The 17,115-nt window shown below is 41.5% G+C and overlaps 2 protein-coding genes across 7 annotated transcripts in view; both read left to right on the top strand.

The window, feature by feature from the left end:
- The window catches only part of LOC133542443 (zinc finger protein 2-like), a 272,490-nt gene that overhangs the window by 150,001 nt on the left and 105,374 nt on the right, over positions 1 to 17,115 (top strand). The gene's annotated exons all lie outside the window — the stretch shown is intronic.
- LOC133542522 (oocyte zinc finger protein XlCOF8.4-like) lies at positions 949 to 11,020 on the top strand. Its single transcript, XM_061886736.1, has 3 exons — positions 949 to 1,410; positions 3,474 to 3,656; positions 10,073 to 11,020. The coding sequence occupies exons 1-3, from the start codon at positions 1,290 to 1,292 to the stop codon at positions 10,984 to 10,986; spliced, it is 1,218 nt and encodes a 405-aa protein (XP_061742720.1). The 5' UTR covers positions 949 to 1,289; the 3' UTR covers positions 10,987 to 11,020.

Here is a 17,115-nt window from a genome sequence, read left to right as displayed (position 1 = left end):
CTGTCTGTCTGTCTGTCTGTCTCTCTCTCTCTCTATCTATCTAGCTAGCTAGCTATCTATCTATCTATCTATCTAGCTCGCTATCCATCTATCTATCTATCTATCTATCTATCTATCTATCTATCTATCTATCTATCTATCTATCTATCTATCTAGCTGTTTATCTATCTATCTATCTATCTATCTATCCATCCATCCATCCATCCATCCATCCATCCATCTATCTATCCGTCTATCTATCCATCTATCTATCTATCTATCTATCTATCTATCTATCTATCTATCTATCTATCTATCTATCTAGCTGTTTATCTATCTATCTATCTATCTATCTATCTATCTATCTATCTATCTATCTATCTATCTATCTATCTATCTATCTATCTATCTATCTATCTATCTATCCATCCATCCATCCATCCATCCATCCATCTATCTATCCGTCTATCTATCTATCTATCTATCTATCTATCTATCTATCTATCTATCTATCTATCTATCTATCTATCTATCTATCTATCTATCTATCTATCTATCTATCTATCTAGCTGTTTATCTGTCTATCTGTCCATCTATCCGTCTATCCGTCTATCTATCTATCTATCTATCTATCTATCTATCCAACTATCTATCTATCAATGTCTTAAAGAACCTCTTCCTGGGGTTGTTTCATTGTTATGACTTCACCTTTATTGTTATTTTTTAAGCCAAAATGCATCCATTCTCCCTTTTCTGTCTACACACTGTGTGTGCTTGCAAGTCCTCAGTGTGTTTGCGCTGCCGAACATGCTCATCTGCCTTTAAAACCAGCAATGTCAAGTGACTTCGAGAGGTGGGGCGGGGGTGGGGTGCTTTTCAGAGGCGGTATAGTACCGAAAATGATTCATTAATATCGCGGTACTATACTAATAACGGTACACCGTACAACCCTAGTCAGAATGGGGAAATGAGGAAATGTAAGGTCCCGTCGTTGTTCTCGCGAGATCTGACAACTGCGTGGGAAGCGGACGAGGAAAAAGCAAGATGGCGTTTGACGGGGAAGACGTCGTATTATGTTCATAATATTTATGTGTTCTTAGTCAGTGCGTACATGCATGTCGTTTGATAGAGTAAACATCTTTGATATTTGTTCGTACCCGGATACATTAGTCCGAGCGCACTTTGACGATTCTCGTGCTTAGCTAGTTAGCTTAGCGTGTTAGCCGCTAACAAAGACGGGCGGAAGTGATCAAAACACATCGCTAAGCAGAGATCAAGTGTGAGTGTAAAGTGTTGTGATTGTGTGAAAAATGTGCGAAAGAAGGAGAGCAGAGTACGAGGAGGAACTTTGTCCAACAAAAGAGAAGAAGCGACAACATCAACCTTTAGATGCAGTTTTCAAGAAACATCAAGTTGTGTTACACAGAACAGGTTTGTTTACTTCTTACTCTCACATGTTTACTAAAGTCATATTTCAGTATTCAACGCTATTCTTAAATAGATTGTCTATAGGAAGATGAATATTCTTGTGAGGATGAAAATAAGTTAGTTTCAGACACACAATATTTATGAGAGGTTGATGTTCCTCTCAGTTGGTAACAATGTGTATCAACATCCATCCATTTTCTATCGCTTGTCGCTCCCACAGTCACCAAATATATTTTACATTGTAATCAATATAATTCAAAGTTTTATTGTGCTTTTCACTTCCTGATTCTAACCGACATGCATCAATAAGTGAAAGCAAACATGTCGTGTCAATCATCTTTCAGTAAGTAAAGTAGTCAACACTTGATTTATGAAAAGAACATAAAGGTGAACTGAACTGTGCAGTGCCAGGTGCCTCAAGAAGGCCCAAAACATCATAAAGGACCCATCTCACCCTGGACATAAACTTTTTGAACTGCTGCCCTCGGGCAGGACAATAAAATTCCGGACAAACAGATTTAAAGGGGAACATTATCACAATTTCCAAAGGGTTAAAAACAATAAAAATCAGTTCCCAGTGGCTTGTTTTATTTTTCGAAGTGTTTTTCAAAATTTTACACCTCCCGGAATATCCCTAAAAAAAGCTTTAAAGTTCTTGATTTTCGCTATTGATGCGACTGTCCATTTCCCTGTGACGTCACACAGTGCTGCCAATACAAACAACATGGCGGTTACCACAGCAACAAATAGCGACATTAGCTCGGATTCAGACTCGGATTTCAGCGGTTTAAGCGATTCAACAGATTACGCATGTATTGAAACGGATGGTCGGAGTATGGAGGCAGATAGCGAAAACGAAATTGAAGAAGGAACTGAAGCTATTGAGCGAATAGCTATTGACGCTATTCGGCCATAGCGTGGGTGTACCTAATGAAGTGGCCCATAGCATGGCTGCCTTATTAGCATCGCCGGTAAAATGTGCGGACCAAACGATCAGGACTTTCGCATCTTGTGACACTGGAGCAACTTAAATCAGTCGATTGGTAAGTGTTTGTTTCGCATTAAATGTGGGTATCTAGTTTCAAATGTACTAGCGTAAATAGCATGTTAGCATCGATTAGCGTAGCATGTTAGCATCAATTAGCTGGCAGTCATGCTGCGACCAAATATGTCTGATTAGCACATAAGTCAACAACCTCAACAAAACTCACCTTTGTGATTTCGTTGACTTAATCGTTGCAAATGCATCTGCAGGTTATCCATACATCTCTGTGCCATGTCTGTCTTAGCATCGCCGGTCAAATGTGAAGACACTCTGGCACATTCAATGGGGGTCTGGCGGAGGATTTCTTGCCAGTGGTGCAACTTGAATCCCTCCCTGTTAGTGTTGTTACACCCTCCGACAACACACCGACGAGGCATGATGTCTCCAAGGTTCCAAAAAATAGTCGAAAAAAATGAAAATAACAGAGCTGAGACCCGGTGTTTGTAATGTGAAAATGAAAATGGCGGGTGTGTTACCTCGGTGACGTCACGTTCTGACGTCATCGCTACAAGACCGATGATCAGAAAGGCGTTTAATTTGCCAAAATTCACCCATTTAGAGTTCGGAAATCGGTTCAAAAAATAGATGGTCTTTTTTCTGCAACATCAAGGTATATGTTGACGCTTACATAGGTCTGGTGATAATGTTCCCCTTTAAGAGAAAACTCGCAAAGCAAGACCGCAAGTTGTGTCTTTGCACAAATCGAAAAGTACAAACTTCAGCACAATTGATAATAACTATAGCAACGGCCTTTGGGCACAAGAGTTGTGTGATAACTTACGCATCATTTTTCTAACACACTTCACACCAGTGGGTATAAAGTTAAGAATGCATCAATAAAAGCTGGCTTGTCCTCATAGAGACTTTGCAATATCCCCTGTTTTTTATTTAGTCACTGTACCACTTTTGAAGTAATTGTAGTGGCTGGGACAAAAGGAAAACTTTCTCGTGTTTTTATTAGTAGTTTAGCTTCACATTGAACACAAATAATCTCATCTTTGTTTACTTATTTACCCAACAGACGCCCAGCAGCCCCCCCACATCAAAGAGGAAGAGGAGGAAGTGTGGATCACTCAGGAGGAAGAGTGTCTCCTAGGGCAGGAGGAGGCTGATCTCAGCAAGTTTCCACTGACTGTTGTCTCTGTGAAGACTGAAGAGCATGAAGACAAACCACCTGAGTCCTCACAGCTTCATCACAGTCCAAGTAAGCACAACATCCACATATTTTATTCTCAGGGCATTCACTCTTTCAAAACTGGACTGTTAAGTTTTTCTTAGATGACGTTTGGCCTCTCGTCTATCATGGAGGACAGCGTTTGTAAACTTTGTGTTGAAAGGGAAAGGAGAGATGAGGAAATAGTCGAAAATCCTGGACAAGTCTGTGTCAAATGATGCTAAAACACCTGCACAACTGTACTTTATACTTGGTTTTGTAACTATTTACCATTATTTGTATCAATGTGCCCATCCTTATTACATTATCCTAAGCATAAAATATTTTTAACCCAAATAGGTAAAATTTGTCATGTCCAGGTGATCATGTTTAGTTTGGCTATGTTCTGTTTGGTTTTTGGATTTTGTCAGTTCCTGTTTTTTCAGTCCCTGCTTTGTTTCCATGACAACCCATTCGTTTTCACCTGTCCTCATGTCACGCACCTGATTCATTTGGACTCATGTACCTGTTGTCAATCACCACATCACCATTTAAGCCTGCAGTTGCCAGGCAGTCAGCCTGGCGACATCACCCTCTTTACACCCGTGTTATTCATGCAGATGATCCATGCTGCTCTTTTTCATGCTCTTTTCTCGTTCCAAATAAGTGTTCTTTATTCATGCTAAGGATAATGTAATAAACATAGTTAATTTGTCCCCACGGAGACAAGGATTGCTGACTTAGAAGTGGGTTTGCGCTGTGGAGGGACATTAGCCGCTAGAAAGAATGCTACAGTGTGTTGAGGAAATTTGCGGACACGGAATGTGTCGATACGACATGACGATAGTACTAAAAGCTCTATCCTTGACCACGTTTATATAATTTATTTCGTCTATATCAGCGTTTTTCAACCACTGTGCCGTGAGATACAGTCTGTTGTGCCGTGGGAGATTATCTCATTTTGTCAAGACTAGGACTATGGTGTGGATTGTTTTCCCGAGGTGCGAAGCGTGAAGGTAATGACATCTTTTAATTTTAACACTCAAAAAGTACTACAAAAACAAAGGGTATAAACAAAAACTCGCACAAAGGCAGAACTATGGACATAAAACAATACTTGCAAACTATGGCATGAATAAAGAACACTTATTTGGAACGAGAAAGAGCATGAAAAAGAGCAGCATGGATCATCAGCATGAATAACAAGGGTGTAAAGAGGGTGATGTCGCCAGGCTAACTGCCTGGCAACTGCAGGCTTAAATAGTGATGTGGTGATTGACAACGGGTGCATGAGTCCAAATGAATCAGGTGTGTGACATGAGGACTGGTGAAAACTAATGGGTTGTCATGGAAACAAAGCAGGGACTGACAAAATCCAAAAACCAAACAGAACATAGCCAAACTAAACATGGCCACCAGGACATGACACATTTGACCTATTTGGGTTAAAAACATTTTATGCAAACCAGTAATTATAGTCTGCAAATGATGTGTTGTTGTTGAGTCTCGGTGCTGAGTAACCGTGTAATACTCTTCCATATCAGTAGGTGGCAGCCGGTAGCTAAATTCTTTGTGGCGGCTTAGCTCGGTTGGTAGAGTGGCCGTGCCAGCAACTCGAGGGTTGCAGGTTCGATTCCCGCTTCCGCCATCCTAGTCACTGCCGTTGTGTCCTTGGGCAAGGCACTTTACCCACCTGCTCCCAGTGCCACCCACACTGGTTTAAATGTAACTTAGATATTGGGTTTCACTATGTAAAGCGCTTTGAGTCACTAGAGAAAAGCGCTATATAAATATAATTCACTTCACTTCACTTTGTAAACGTCGTATTTAATGGTTAAACCAAAAATAAACAAAAGGCGAGTGCCCCTAAAAAAGGTATTGAGGCTTAGGGATGGCTACGGAAAAAGAAACTAAAACTGAACTGGCTGCAAAGTAAACAAAAACAGAATGCTGGACGACAGCAAAGACTTACAGCGTGTGGAGCGGACGGCATCCACAAAGTACATCCGTACATGACGTGACGTTCAACAATGTCCGCACAAAGAAGAATAAAAATAACTGAAATATTCTTGATTGCTAAAACAAAGTAGATGCGGGAAATATCGCTCAAAGGAAGACATGAAAACTGCTACAGGAAAATACCAACAAAAGAGGAAAAGCCACCAAAATAGGAGCGCAAGACAAGAACTAAAACACTACACACAGGAAAACAGCAAACAAGTCCAAATAAGTGAGGATGTGATGTGACAGGTGGTGACAGTACACCTACTTTGAGACAAGAGCTATAGTGATGCATGCTTGCTTATGCTTTAAAGCAGGGGTGCCCACACTTTTTCTGCAGGCGAGCTACTTTTCAATTGACCAACTCGAGGGGATCTACCTCATTTATATTTATTTATTTATGAAAGAGACATTTTTGTAAACAAGTTAAATGTGTTTAATGATAATACAAGCATGTGTAACACATATAGATGTCTTTCTTTCAGAAAGACAAGAATATAAGTTGGTGTATTACCTGATTCTGTTGACTTGCATTGATTGGAATCAGACAGTAATGATGATAACGCCCACATTTTCAAATGGAGGAGAAAAAAAGTTGTCCTTTCTGTACAATACCACATGAAAGTGGTTGGTTTTTGGCATCTAATTCATCCAGCTTCCATACACTTTACAAGAAAAACATTGGCGGCAAATTCCGTAGCTTGCTTGATTGACATTCACGGCACCCGAGGGTCTTGTGAGATGACGCTGGCTGCTGCCAGTTCATTATTATGAAAAAATGACAGAGAGGAAGGCGAGAAACACTTTTTATTTCAACAGACTTTCGCGCCGTCCCTTCCGTCAGAACTCTAAAGGCCGACTGCACATTTCCTATCTTCACAATAAAAGCCCTGCTTCATGCTGCCTGCGCTAACAAAATAAGAGTCTCGGAAAGCTGGCGTGCACAAGTGATGTGCACGCCAGCTTTCCGAGGGATCGCTTGTGCACGCCAGTTTTCCGAGACTCTGTATTATGTTAGATCCACTACGGACTGGACTCTCACACTTTTATGTTAGATCCACTATGGACTGGACTCTCACACTATTATGTTAGATCCACTATGGATTGGACTCTCACACTAATATGTTAGATCCACTATGGACTGGACTCTCACACTATTATGTTAGATCCACTCTGGACTGGACTCTCACAATATTATGTTAGATCCACTATGGACTAGACTCTCACACTATTATGTTAGATCCACCATAGACTGGACTCTTACACTATGATGTTAGATCCACTATGGACTGGACTCCCACACTATTATGTTAGATCCACTATGGACTGGACTCCCACACTATTATGTTAGATCCACTATGGACTGGACTCTCACACTATTATGTTAGATCCACTATGGACTGGACTCTCACACTTTTATGTTAGATCCACTATGGACTGGACTCCCACACTATTATGGTAGATCCACTATGGACTGGACTCTCACACTATTATGTTAGATCCACAATGGACTGGACTCTCACACTATTATGTTAGATCCACTATGGACTGGACTCCCACACTATTATGTTAGATCCACTATGGACTGGACTCTCACACTATTATGTTAGATCCACTCTGGACTGGACTCTCACACTATTATGTTAGATCCACTCTGGACTGGACTCTCACACTATTATGTTAGATCCACTATGGACTGGACTCTCACACTTTTATGTTAGATCCACTATGGACTGGACTCCCACACTATTATGGTAGATCCACTATGGACTGGACTCTCACACTATTATGTTAGATCCACAATGGACTGGACTCTCACACTATTATGTTAGATCCACTCTGGACTGGACTCTCACACTATTATGTTAGATCCACTCTGGACTGGACTCTCACACTATTATGTTAGATCCACTATGGACTGGACTCTCACACTATTATGTTAGATCCACTCTGGACTGGACTCTCACACTATTATGTTAGATCCACTATGGATTGGACTCTCACACTAATATGTTAGATCCACTATGGACTGGACTCTCACACTATTATGTTAGATCCACTCTGGACTGGACTCTCACAATATTATGTTAGATCCACTATGGACTAGACTCTCACACTATTATGTTAGATCCACCATAGACTGGACTCTTACACTATGATGTTAGATCCACTATGGACTGGACTCCCACACTATTATGTTAGATCCACTATGGACTGGACTCCCACACTATTATGTTAGATCCACTATGGACTGGACTCCCACACTATTATGTTAGATCCACTATGGACTGGACTCTCACACTATTATGTTAGATCCACTACGGACTGGACTCTCACACTTTTATGTTAGATCCACTATGGACTGGACTCTCACACTATTATGTTAGATCCACTATGGATTGGACTCTCACACTAATATGTTAGATCCACTATGGACTGGACTCTCACACTATTATGTTAGATCCACTATGGACTGGACTCTCACACTATTATGTTAGATCCACTATGGACTGGACTCTCACTATTATGTTAGATCCACTATGGACTGGACTCTCACACTATTATGTTAGATCCACTCTGGACTGGACTCTCACACTATTATGTTAGATCCACTCTGGACTGGACTCTCACACTATTATGTTAGATCCACTATGGACTGGACTCTCACACTATTATGTTAGATCCACTATGGACTGGACTCTCACACTATTATGTTAGATCCACTATGGACTGGACTCTCACACTATTATGTTAAATCCACTATGGACTGGACTCTCACACTATTATGTTAGATCCACTATGGACTGGACTCTCACACTATTATGTTAGATCCACTATGGACTGGACTCTCACACTATTATGTTAGATCCACTATGGACTGGACTCTCACACTATTATGTTAAATCCACTATGGACTGGACTCTCACACTATTATGTTAGATCCACTATGGACTGGACTCTCACTATTATGTTAGATCCACTATGGACTGGACTCTCACACTATTATGTTAGATCCACTCTGGACTGGACTCTCACACTATTATGTTAGATCCACTCTGGACTGGACTCTCACACTATTATGTTAGATCCACTATGGACTGGACTCTCACACTATTATGTTAGATCCACTATGGACTGGACTCTCACACTATTATGTTAGATCCACTATGGACTGGACTCTCACACTATTATGTTAAATCCACTATGGACTGGACTCTCACACTATTATGTTAGATCCACTATGGACTGGACTCTCACACTATTATGTTAGATCCACTATGGACTGGACTCTCACACTATTATGTTAGATCCACTATGGACTGGACTCTCACACTATTATGTTAAATCCACTATGGACTGGACTCTCACACTATTATGTTAGATCCACTATGGACTGGACTCTCACACTATTATGTTAGATCCACTATGGACTGGACTCTCACTATTATGTTAGATCTACTATGGACTGGACTCTCACTATTATGTTAGATCCACTATGGACTGGACTCTCACTATTATGTTAGATCCACTATGGACTAGACTTTCACTCTATTATGTTAGATCCACTATGGACTGGACTCTCACACTATTATGTTAGATCCACTATGGACTGGACTCTCACACTATTATGTTAGATCCACTATGGACTGGACTCCCACACTATTATGTTAGATCCACTATGGACTGGACTCTTACACTATTATGTTAGATCCACTATGGACTGGACTCCCACACTATTATGTTAGATCCACTATGGACTGGACTCTCACACTATTATGTTAGATCCACTATGGACTGGACTCTCACACTATTATGTTAGATCCACTATGGACTGGACTCCCACACTATTATGTTAGATCCACTATGGACTGGACTCTTACACTATTATGTTAGATCCACTATAGACTGGACTCCCACACTATTATGTTAGATCCACTATGGACTGGACTCTTACACTATTATGTTAGATCCACTATAGACTGGACTCTCACACTATTATGGTAGATCCACTATGGACTGGACGCTCACACTTTTATGTTAGATCCACTCGACGTCCATTGCACCGGTCGCCCTGGGGGGGGTCACCCACATCTGTGGTCCTCTCCAAGGTTTCTCATTGTCATCCCACTGGATTGAGTTTTTCCTTGCCCTGATGTGGGATCTGAACTGAGGATGTCGTTGTGGCTTGTGCAGCCCTTTGAGACACTTGTGATTTAGGGCTATATAAATAAACATTGATTGATTGATTAATTATATTTTTATGATCGTTAGAAGCCATGATTGAAATCGATATCAACATTTTATCAGTTGTCCAGCTCTCGAAGATGGTTGAATGTGTGATCAAAAATCTTTTTGTCTTTTGGAAGTCAGTTTTCTTTCCTACATGTAAACGTACTGAATGCCTCGTGTGACTGAGAACAACTAGATGTTTCTAAAGCGTGTGTTTGTCGTCTTGTGTTCTCCAGACGTCTGTGAAGAACATCTTCTCCCTGAGCAACAGGAGTGGAGCTGCAAGATGGAGGAGGAGGAGCCACAGCCCTCCCACTTTAAAGTGGTAGACACAGCGCTGCAGACCCCCCATTTTAAAGAGGAAGAGGAGGAACACCGCATCAGTCAGGAGGGAGAGCTGACTGTGTTCTCAGTGGTTGTGAAGAGTGAAGATGATGAGGTCAAAGTTGAGAGTGAGGAGAAGAGAGAGGCGGAGCTTCCAAGCAGCTCAACAGAAGCTGATGGAGACCACTGTGGAGGATCACAAGCAGACAAGCTCTTAGCTCCACTATCAGATAGTGAGGACACAACGTCACACTCTCCTGACACTGATGATGAAGACTCTAAAGATGATAAGACATGTCACACTGACAACACACACCTGACGTGTTCTTACTGCGACAAAACGTTCAATTACCTTTGCCGTCTGAGAACACACATGAGGATACACACCGGAGAAAAACCATTTACCTGCTCAGTGTGCGGTAAAGGCTTCGCCCGAAAAGACGTGCTGAAAGAACACATGAGAACGCACACCGGCGAAAAGTCTTTTACCTGCTCGATCTGCGGGAAAGGTTTTGTGACAAGTACACATTTGAAGGTGCACACCAGGATGCACACTAAAGAAACACCCTTTTCCTGTTCAATGTGTGGCAAAGGTTATGTGACGAGTACAAATTTGAAAGTGCACATGAGGAGGCACACCAGAGAAAACACCTTCATCTGTTCTGTCTGTGGCAAAGATTTTTTACAAAATCACGACCTGAAAAGACACATGAGGACACACACCGGGGAGAAAGTGTGGTGTTGCAGTGTGTGTGGGGAAGGATTCTCCTATAAGTACCAGTGTAAGAAACACAAGTGTGCTGGTGAGGACAGCAGCGGGAAATGAAGATGCAGGATTTGAAATAAACTGTCAAAACTTTGTTAATGTTGACTTTCTGACAACATCAGCACATATAACTTGTAATACCATCTTGTTAATATAACATATGATATAATATAACCAATAAATCAAAGTTTATTTATATAGGCCTTAATCACAAGTGTCTCAAAGGGCTGCAGAAACTTCAACGACATCCTGGGCTCCGATCCCACATCAGGGCAAGGAAAAACTCAACCCAATGGGATGACTATAACAAACCTTGGAGGGGACCGCAGATGTGGGCGACCAGTGCAGTGGACGTCGAGTGGATCTAACATAATAGTGTGAGAGTCCAGTCCATAGTGGATCTAACATAATAGTGTGAGTCCAGTCCATAGTGGATCTAACATAATAGTGAGAGTCCAGTCCATAGTGGATCTAACATAATAGTGTGAGTCCAGTCCATAGTGGATCTAACATAATAGTGAGAGTCCAGTCCATAGTGGATCTAACATAATAGTGAGAGTCCAGTCCATAGTGGATCTAACATAATAGTGTGAGAGTCCAGTCCATAGTGGATCTGACATAATAGTGTGAGAGTCCAGTCCATAGTGGATCTAACATAATAGTGTGAGAGTCCAGTCCATAGTGGATCTAACATAATAGTGTGAGAGTCTAGTCCATAGGTGATCTAACATAATAAAGCTGGTGGAGGTCTTGGCAACAGGGACTGCAAGGCCTGGGCTACTTCCCTAAGACCCTAGCCAGCCAGATCAAAGAGAGACACCATCTACCCCAGGAAGAGGAGTCTACTGTGTTTAGAATATTTTGAAAAATAGCTTTCGTAATTAAAAAAAAAAAAAGTTATTGTCCACCATGGCTGCAAAGTTGCAGTCTGGAATATAGTCTGGTGTCACGTAGTCTGTGTGCCCTCTGACAGATCAGCTTGTTGTCTCATTTCCATAAACAAGCAGTGGATTCTTCAAAGTTGTCTTACAAACACAGCTTCTCTCCACATAAGGAGAGAAGGGGGTTCCTCGGACCACCAAGCAATGACAACACAGGGTCAGGCTCACAAACAGTTTTATATTCCAATAAAGTCTCTTGTGTCTGTCTCCAGTTCGCTCTCGCTCTTGCTCCACCTCCAACTCCAACACCTCTCTACTCCCCGGCTGCTGCCTTTAAACAGAGCGACAGGTGATTAGATAAGCAGGCCCAGCTGGGCCATCTACGCACCTGTCGCTGATTTTGAAGCCGGTCCTGGCACACCCCGCTTCGCTGCAGGGGCACAGGCCACGCCCCCCCTCCAAAAAGACAATACCTTATCTGTAATTGTTTTGACATAAATTACAAATAATTTGCCCATATATAATATAATATTGATAGGATCATTGTTGACTATGAAAGATTGATGTGTGTCATCCCAGTCCAGTTTCTTCAGCTCTTTAAGTCTTGTCTACAGGTTTCAGCATAGTAGTGTGATCTCTTGTCATAGTGTCATTACTGGTTAGACTTTTAATGGAATAGTGCAGGGGTGTCAAACTTAAATACAGAGTGGGCCAAAATATTAAACAGAACAAAGCCGCGGGCCAAAGTTGAACAAATGAACCTTTTAATAGGGACCCAAACAAGTTTTGCATTAAATATTGAACAAGCAAGGCTTATAAAACTTTAGTGACATGAAAAATCCAGTTTCAAATAATAATAATAATAATAACTGAAAAAATATCAATGGCATATCAAATAAAATTTAAATAAAAAATGTATGCCTTTTTTTCTTTTTGCAATCTTCTGAGGTAAATATCATTTTTTTTCCACAGGCTAATAATACATTTGAAAATAAAATAACAATAATGAATGAACCAAACATTCAAGCCTTGAAGTAGCAAGAGGAAATGCATGAATAAAACGTTAATTATTGGTCAGTTTGCTGGAAGTTTCCCCGGAAGAGTTAGTGCTGCAAGGGGTTCTGGTTATTTGTTCTGTTGTGTTACGGTGCGGATGTTCACCCGGAATGTGTTTGTCATTCTTGTTTGGTGTGGGTTCACAGTGTGGCGCATATTTGTAACAGTGCTACAGTTGTTTACACGGCCACCCTCAGTGTGACCTGTATGGCTGTTGACCAAGTATGCCTCGCATCCACAAATATTACGTGACACGCAGTTAGTATGGAGGAAAAGCGGACGTGACGACAGGTTGTAGAGAACGCTAAAGGCAGTGCCTTAAATGCACGCCCCCAATATAGTTGTCCAGGTGGAAATCGGTAGAAATTGGGGAGAATGGTTGCCTCGGGAGATTTTCGGGAGGGGCACTGAACTTCGGGAGTCTACCGGGAAAATTAGGAGGTTTGGCAAGTATGAGTATTAGCGGTGACTGCAGTATAACACCGGTGGGCCAGCTCTAATGCTAAATTGATATTGCCTCAAGGGCCAAATTAAATTACATGGCGGGCCAGATTTGGCCCGCGGGCCAGAGTTTGACACCCATGGAATAGACACTGAAGTGGTTTTAGGGAATATTTTTTTTTTTTAAATGAACAACAGAAATAACGGTTTCTGTTGATCTAGACTTTTGCCGAGGCGAAAAAGAACCATACTGGTGCCCTCAGATAAAAATAAAAAGGCCAAGTTGTGTTGTTCAGTGACCAGCTGTGAAGCATCAAAGGCTCAAGCCCACCAATTGCTTGGAGAGCATTAGACTGAAGATCTAAAGGGTCCCTGGTTCAATCCCGGGTTTCAGCATAGTAGTGTGGTCTCTTGTTATGTTGTCACTACTGAGGAGACGTTTATGGCATGTACCCTATTAAAAGGATGTCCGTGACCTGCTTGTCTTAAAATCAGTTGTCATAGACATTTTTGGATTGTTTGATGGTGTATTGTACTTTTACCAATGTTTTTTCTGAAAATGACTATTAAATCATGCTGTTTAAAGGCCTACTGAAATGAAATTTTTCTTATTTAAACGGGGATAGGAGGTCCGTTCTATGTGTCATACTTGATCATTTCGCGATATTGCCATATTTTTGCTGAAAGGATTTAGTAGAGAACATCCACGATAAAGTTTGCAACTTTTGGTCGCTAATAAAAAAGCCTTGCCTTTACCGGAAGTAGCAGACGATGTGAGTGTGATGTCACGGGTTGTAAGGCTCCTCACATTGTTTATAATCATAGCCACCAGCAGCAAGAGCTATTCGGACCGAGAACTTCCCCATTAATTTGAGTGAGGATGAAAGATTCGTGGATGAGGAAAGTTAGAGTGAAGCACTGTGGCGTAGTGGGTAGAGCGGCCGTGCCAGAAACCTGAGGGTTTCAGGTTCGCTTCCCACCTATGGACATCAAAGTCGCTGCCGTTGTGTCCTTGGGCAGGACACTTTACCCTTTGCCCCCGGTGCCACTCACACCGGTGAATGAATGATGAATGAATGATTAGTGGTGGTTGGAGGTGCCGTAGGCGCAAACTGGCAGCCACGCTTCCGTCAGTCTACCCCAGGGCAGCTGTGGCTACAGATGTAGCTTACCACCACCAGGTGTGAATGAATGATGGGTTCCCACTTCTCTGAGAGCACTTTGAGTATATAACAAAAGAAAAGCGCGATATAAATATAATCCATCATCATCATCATCATAAAAAAAAAAGAAAAAAGGCTCCAGGCGACGGCAGTGGGAGCAATTCAGATGTAATTAGACACATTTACCAGGATAATTCTGGGAAATCCCTTATCTGCTTATTGTGTAATAATGTTTTAGTGAGATTATAAAGTCATACCTGAAAGTCAGAGGGCTGCGGTTACCGCCAGTGTCTCTGAGAGAAGCCAATGGAGGAGCCACGATCACAACTGCCTTTTTTAAAACTGCAGGAGGAGGTCGCATAATCAGCTCAAGTCTCCGGTAAGAGCCGACTTAATATCACAATTTTCCCATCCAAAAAAACTTGCTGGTTGATGTAGAGAAACATGTTCACTTGACAGCTCTGTGTTAAAGCTTCACAACAAACCAAGAAACACCGGCTGTGTTTCGGTTGCTAAAGGCAGCTGTAATCCACCGCTTTCCACCAACAGCATTCTTCTTTGACGTCTCCATTATTAATTGAACAAATTGCAAAAGGTTCAGCAACACAGATGTCGAAATTACTGTGTAATTATGCAATGAAAAGAGATGACTTTTAGCCGTAAGTGGTGCTGGGCTAATATGTCCCCTAACGTCAAAAACATGCGTCATCATTCCGCGACGTTTTCAACAAGAAACTCCGCGGGAAATTTAAAATTGCAATTTAGTAAACTAAAAAGGCCGTATTGGCATGTGTTGCAATGTTAATATTTCATCATTGATATATAAACTATCAGACTGCATGATGGGTAGTAGTGGCTTTCTGTAGGCCTTTAAACACACTTGTATTAGACGTGTTGTATTAGACTGAATCACTTGAAAGCAACAGTAATAAAGCTGTGCTCAGTGTGACGTGAGGGGGCATCGAACACACCGACAGCAAAGTTAACCAAAACTTTTTCCTTCAAGTACAATGTCTAACAATTGGGGAAAAAAAAAAAAAAGTTAGATTTTGGTTTCATCTGACCACATGACATTCTCCCAATCCTCTGCTGTATCATCCATGTATCCATTTTGGTATAAACTCAACTCGTCGTGTTTGGAGGAAGAGAAATACTGAGTTGCATCCCAAGAACACCACACCTACTGTGAAGCATGGGGGTGGAAACATCATGCTTTGGGGCTGTTTTTCTGCTAAGGGGACAGGACGATTGATCCGTGTTAAAGGGGAACATTATCACCAAACCTATGCAAGCGTCAATATATACCTTGATGTTGCAGAAAAAAAGACCATGTATTTTTTTAACCCATTTCCGAACTCTAAATGGGTGAATTTTGGCAAATTAAACGCCTTTCTGTTTATCAGTCTTTTAGCGATGACGTCAGAACGTGACGTCACCGAGGTAACACAACCGCCATTTTCATTTTCACATTACAAACACCGGGTCTCAGCTCTGTTATTTTCCGTTATTTCGACTATTTTTTGGAACCTTGGAGACATCATGCCTCGTCGGTGTGTTGTCGGAGGGTGTAACAACACTAACAGGGAGGGATTCAAGTTGCACCACTGGCAAGAAATCTGCCGCCAGACCCCCATTGAATGTACCAGAGTGTCTCCACATTTGACCGGCGATGCTAAGACAGACATGGCACAGAGATGTATGGATAACCTGCAGATGCACTTGCAACGATTAAGTCAACGAAATCACAAAGGTGAGTTTTGTTGATGTTGTTGACTTATGTGCTAATCAGACATATTTGGTTGCGGCATGACTGCCAGCTAATCGATGCTAACATGCTACGCTAATCGATGCTAACATGCTATTTACGCTAGCTGTATGTACATTTGAAACTAGATACCCACATTTAATGCGAAACAAACACTTACCAATCGACGGATTTAAGTTGCTCCAGTGTCACAAGATGCGAAAGTCCTGATCGTTTGGTCCGCACATTTTACCGGCGATGCTAATAAGGCAGCCATGCTATGGGCCACTTCATTAGGTACACCCACGCTATGGCCGAAGAGCGTCAATAGCTATTCGCTCAATAGCTTCAATTTCTTCTTCAATTTCGTTTTCGCTCTCGGCCTCCATACTCCGACCATCTGTTTCAATACATGCATAATCTGTTGAATCGCTTAAACCGCTGAAATCCGAGTCCGAATCCGAGCTAATGTCGCTATATCTTGCTGTGGTAACCACCATGTTGTTTGTATTGGCAGCACTGTATGACGTCACAGGGAAATGGATAGTGGTTTCGAAGATAGCGAAAATAAGGCACTTTAAAGCTTTATTTAGGGGTATTCCGGGTTCGGTAAAATTTTGAAAAAAACTTCAAAAAATACAACAAGCCACTGGGAACTGATTTTTATTGTTTTTAACCCTTTTGAAATTGTGATAATGTTCCCCTTTAAGGAAAGAATGAATGGGGCCATGTATCGTGAGATTTTGAGCCAAAACCTCCTTCCATCAGTGAGAGCTTTGAATGGTTGACCAATCAATCAATCAATCAATCAATGTTTATTTATATAGCCCCAAATCACAAATGTCTCAAAGGACTGCACAAATCATTACGACTACAACATCCTCGGAAGAACCCACAAAAGGGT

The sequence above is a fragment of the Nerophis ophidion genome, linkage group LG24 (assembly GCF_033978795.1).
Source record: "Nerophis ophidion isolate RoL-2023_Sa linkage group LG24, RoL_Noph_v1.0, whole genome shotgun sequence".
NCBI classification, from domain to species: domain Eukaryota; kingdom Metazoa; phylum Chordata; class Actinopteri; order Syngnathiformes; family Syngnathidae; genus Nerophis; species Nerophis ophidion.
The sequence above is the reverse complement of the archived record's forward strand: the minus strand, read 5'-3'. Positions and strand labels throughout refer to the sequence as shown.